Source organism: Eurypyga helias, unplaced genomic scaffold (genome assembly GCF_000690775.1).
Source record: "Eurypyga helias isolate BGI_N326 unplaced genomic scaffold, ASM69077v1 scaffold2829, whole genome shotgun sequence".
NCBI lineage: Eukaryota > Metazoa > Chordata > Aves > Eurypygiformes > Eurypygidae > Eurypyga > Eurypyga helias.
The window spans coordinates 31,279-35,550 of NW_010273795.1; the positions used below are offsets into that span (position 1 = coordinate 31,279).

The window sequence follows — 4,272 nt, forward strand, 5'->3', positions numbered from 1 at the left end:
TATGTGTCACTAACCCCTACATGTACCCACCTCCTCTGCCTTGACTGATTCTCTGGTGAGAGGCTGCCCCGTTCACTAGCTCATTTGTCTTCTTACAGCTTTTTCTCTCCCTAATGGAGACACAGAAGATATCCATTAATCCTTTTCTCCCCAAACCTACCTGCCATGTGCCCCTGCGAGAATCTCATCTCTGCTCAAATCCTTGGAGTGGCAGACAGCAGTGTCCAGTGCACTTTCAGACACATGTTCATAATTTCATTAGCAAAGGAAGAGGTGAGAAGTGGGGAATGAGGAAAGGGGAGAGAACAGATTGGAAAAAGCAAGGGGAAAATAAAAGGGCAGTTCTGCAACCACCCCTCTGGAATCTTAGTTCTCACTCAGTGAGAAAACCAGATCATCTTCACTGGGGGTCTGAACATCTTATGCTGAAGACTCAGATCATGCCCTCAGAACCAACCCTTCACCAAGCAAACCACGGCTGGCAGGAGAAGCAGCAGGAAGCAGCAGCTCACCCACCCTGCCTGGTAAAGGAAGCCACCCACCACTGACTTCAGGGTCAAACAGAAGAATAGTAAAAAACAGTGAAAGCCTCCCAACCCTGTCACTAAGTGCAGCCTGTATAAAAGCACCTAGTCACACAAAGATCTTCACAACATCTGCCCACATACAGCTGATGAGATGAATCCCACATGATGTATTGAACAAAAGGTATGTAGACTTTGCTGCATTACTATCGCTTGAGTTAATTGTTTGGAACTGTAATGGGACAGGGATGCTCAGATATTTTGTTTGTTTGTTGAGGTTACAGTTTCTGAGGTTGCTAAACTTCTGTGCCTGGTCGCTTGATCTGGTCACAACTCATTCAGAGCTGTCATCTGTCAAGGCAAGTAACAATCCACATGACAAACCAAGAGCAATGGGCAAACACATGACTGTATGCTGCAGTCAACAACTCAAGTGCTCTTGAAAAAGGCATTGTAAGGATTCCTGGTTCTGCATTCAGATACCTTTGCCTGGACATCAAGCTCAGGGACACTCAAAGAAAAACTTGAGCTTCACAAACTCCAGAAGACCCTCAAAGACTGGGTGGCTGTAGATCAATATGCACAATCCTTATGGACAAGGACGAGACAATAACTGCAGGCTGTGATCCAATGATCCTGACATGTAACCTCTGACCAGGAGACCAGAGGATGCATCTGTTGTCACACTGACATATCTCATCACACTAAGACATTTATAACCTATTTGTATTTCGTATATTCTAATTGATGTTTAAGGACAAGAAAGTTGCTCATGACAGTTCCCCAGGAATCTGCCTGTTTACATTGAGACCGCTGTAAACTGTTTCACGCACAAAAGCTTGAAAAGCTTAGATAGCTCAGGACAACTCCATCCCTCATAAACAAAATCCAGTCTACAATGAACGACACCCTGCAAAGGCAGAACATCTAATATATAAAATGCAAAGAATAAAATGGTGTAGGATGTGGTTTTCTCAGCACAAGGAGAGCAGAAATTTATATTTAATTTTTCTACGTATTTTAAATATGGATCTTATATTGCAAAGCACTTTAGCCTCTTAAGGCAGAAACCAGAAATGCGTTATCACAAAAGCAAACCTATGTCTTAGAATCTTAATGAAACAAGACCATTACAATTTTTTTAACTATCTGCTAAGACAAAGACTCATCAAATAAAATAAAAGAAATTAAGGATTTCCCATACTTGTAGGGAACTTCAAAGACAAAATTTCTTTTCCATTCTTGTGGAGAACTGGAGCTGCATTTCCCACAGCAGCAAGCATAGAAGGCATATCCAAGTGACCTCTAGTACAGCACCCTAAGATCTGCCAGCAAAGATCTAGGACTACCACTAGAAACATCGTTCACCATTTAAGTCTGGGATTCCCTATGATAAGCAGACTTCTTAACCACCAAGCTTGGTTTTTCAGTAACCTAAATTTAAGATAAATGTGTGATTTTAGATTCCTTCCCATTTAAAGCAAATGAATTTTTGCAGTTGTTAAAAGGTAATAAAAATCCTTCTATGAATCTACTTTGTTTTGATCTTTCATCCAATCTATTTGTACAATACTGTACTGCAGAAAGAAATTACATAGGAAACTGAGACTGGGCTTTAGAAATTACTTAAGTTTCTCATAGTAACAAGAACAGAAATATTTACATATCATCATCATTACTGTATATTTCTGGTTACTAGGGTATTTTTAAAATTTGGATCTAAATGTAGCCTACTGGATCTATGAAGAAACTGTAACAGGACAAATATACAGGGTTTTCCATATGAAACATCAATGTATCCATTTGTTATCTTTTAAGTATCTTCTGTTTCACATTTAATTCACCACTAAAAAAAATGAAAGACAACTTATACCACCAAAAAGATCTGGTAATACTTATGTATCTGCTACCACCTGCTGACAAACAGCATTATTGACTTTATCCTGGTCAATCTCAAAGCAGCAACTTCTATTTCTCTATAAGAAAGTTTACATTGCTGCTACAGTGCCTGACAGTAAAAGCTACATTAATTTTTTAATACAGTATATTGTAGCCATAATAAACCACTAATTTCCTATCCACCCATCTTGTCTGCATCACAGATTCACCACTGATCAGCACATTCCACTCATAAAGCGGCTACTACATCTTTCATTCACAGAGCTCTTTACCTATTGCAGATGGTTCCTATGGTCAGTTACTGAGCTGTTACAAGAAACTGATTCCTCATTTACAAAAATCCAAAGCCATTTGATTTGTTACATCAGCCATAAGACTTTCCAAACGACAAGTCAATTTCTTCTAGTCTCATTTCCCAACAGTGTGGAATCCAAACATCTTTTTTTCCTTCAGTCTTAAAACTACGAGCAGAATGATAGTAGAAATGCCCATCTTTGCTTCACCCTACTTAATTTTACAATGCTTTAGTAAAAGCCTCAAGTGACCTCCAGATATTATTGTTGAGAAAAAGACTACCAAAATCCTGAAGCAAAGCAGAGAAATACATCCTCAGTTTCAGGTATCTCACACTAAATTGCAGAAGTGTGACAGTGAAAAGAGACTAGTGAGGACCTGTACTTGTACTAGTGACACAGCGAGGACCTGTATTTGTCTATATGGTAGAGTAAATGAAAATAGTATTTGTAGTATTTACTTACACATGCACTTCCAAATATTAAAAAAATAAAAAACCAAAGCCTCACATCTAATACAACAAAGTGTCTGAAAAAATAATTTTATGAAAGCAGAATGTGGAGCTATGTATGACAGTATGGTTTCTTTGACAAAGCTAATCCTATTAAGATTCATGAAGTCTCCCGGCTTAGTTGATAGGAATCGGGAGTTTGAAATGTCTCTTTAAGTAATAGTTCTTTTAAGTGTGGTCGGTTCTTCCAGACCTACATACATTTAGCAAAAGGAGTTATAAAGGAGAGGTTTAACCTTTTATGTCTTATTTACTTGCCACTGTACAGTAATTAATTAAAATATAAGTATTTTTCACTTGGAAAAAACCAAACCAAAACAAAAACACCCACAGAATTTTTCGCCCGAATTAAGTTCCCACCTGGAGTACTCAACTGTTTTGAGGTTTTTTTCCAGAGATTTCCACCAGAGCTTAAAACTCCCTTTTCCCTGCACTTCCATGAAGACAAACACTGAGTGTTGCCAAGACAAGGCCAGGGCTGGATGAGGCTTTGAGCAACCTGGTCTAGTGGAAGGTGTCCCTGGGGGTTGGAACTAGATGGTCTTTAAGGTCCCTTCCAACCCAAACCATTCTATGATTCTAAGAAACCAACATCAATGTTGGGCCACCAATCCAAAGTACCCTGAACTGCCACACCAGCCTGAATCCGCTGAGCAGGTTGTGACAAAAACTAGTCTCCCACTAGCTTCCTAACTTCAGTATCAAATGCTAAAAACGTACCTAGAGCTTCATGCCCCTTTTCTGACGAGGCAAAGTTATTTTTAAGGATCCCCGTTTCAGTCACAGGAGAGCTGATTCTGACTTGCCTCAGGAAAGGCTGACCGTGTGGAGTGCCACCTTTGCTCGCCCACCCAGATACAGGTCCAGTCACTACCTTTTCCCCTTCTGAGGGGATGAGGACAGCACTGGAAGCACCACCCGTGAAAAATAATCTGCCGCCTTCCCCTCCACTACCCTAAAGGGAGAGACGTCCCTGCTCCCCCTTATTCCTGCTCCAGGGTACCGCCGCGGGACAGGCAGCCGGCGTAGCCAAAGTCTCGCGAG

At 40.4% G+C, this 4,272-nt stretch overlaps 1 protein-coding gene across 1 annotated transcript in view; it reads left to right on the top strand.

Moving 5' to 3' along the window:
- The first annotated feature begins 243 nt into the window (after window positions 1-243).
- The window catches only part of TMEM18 (transmembrane protein 18), a 7,301-nt gene continuing 3,272 nt past the window's right edge, over window positions 244-4,272 (top strand). Inside the window, exon 1 of the mRNA XM_010159592.1 lies at window positions 244-273. Coding sequence (XP_010157894.1) covers window positions 244-273 — 30 coding nt within the window. The remainder of the gene's footprint in view (window positions 274-4,272) is intronic.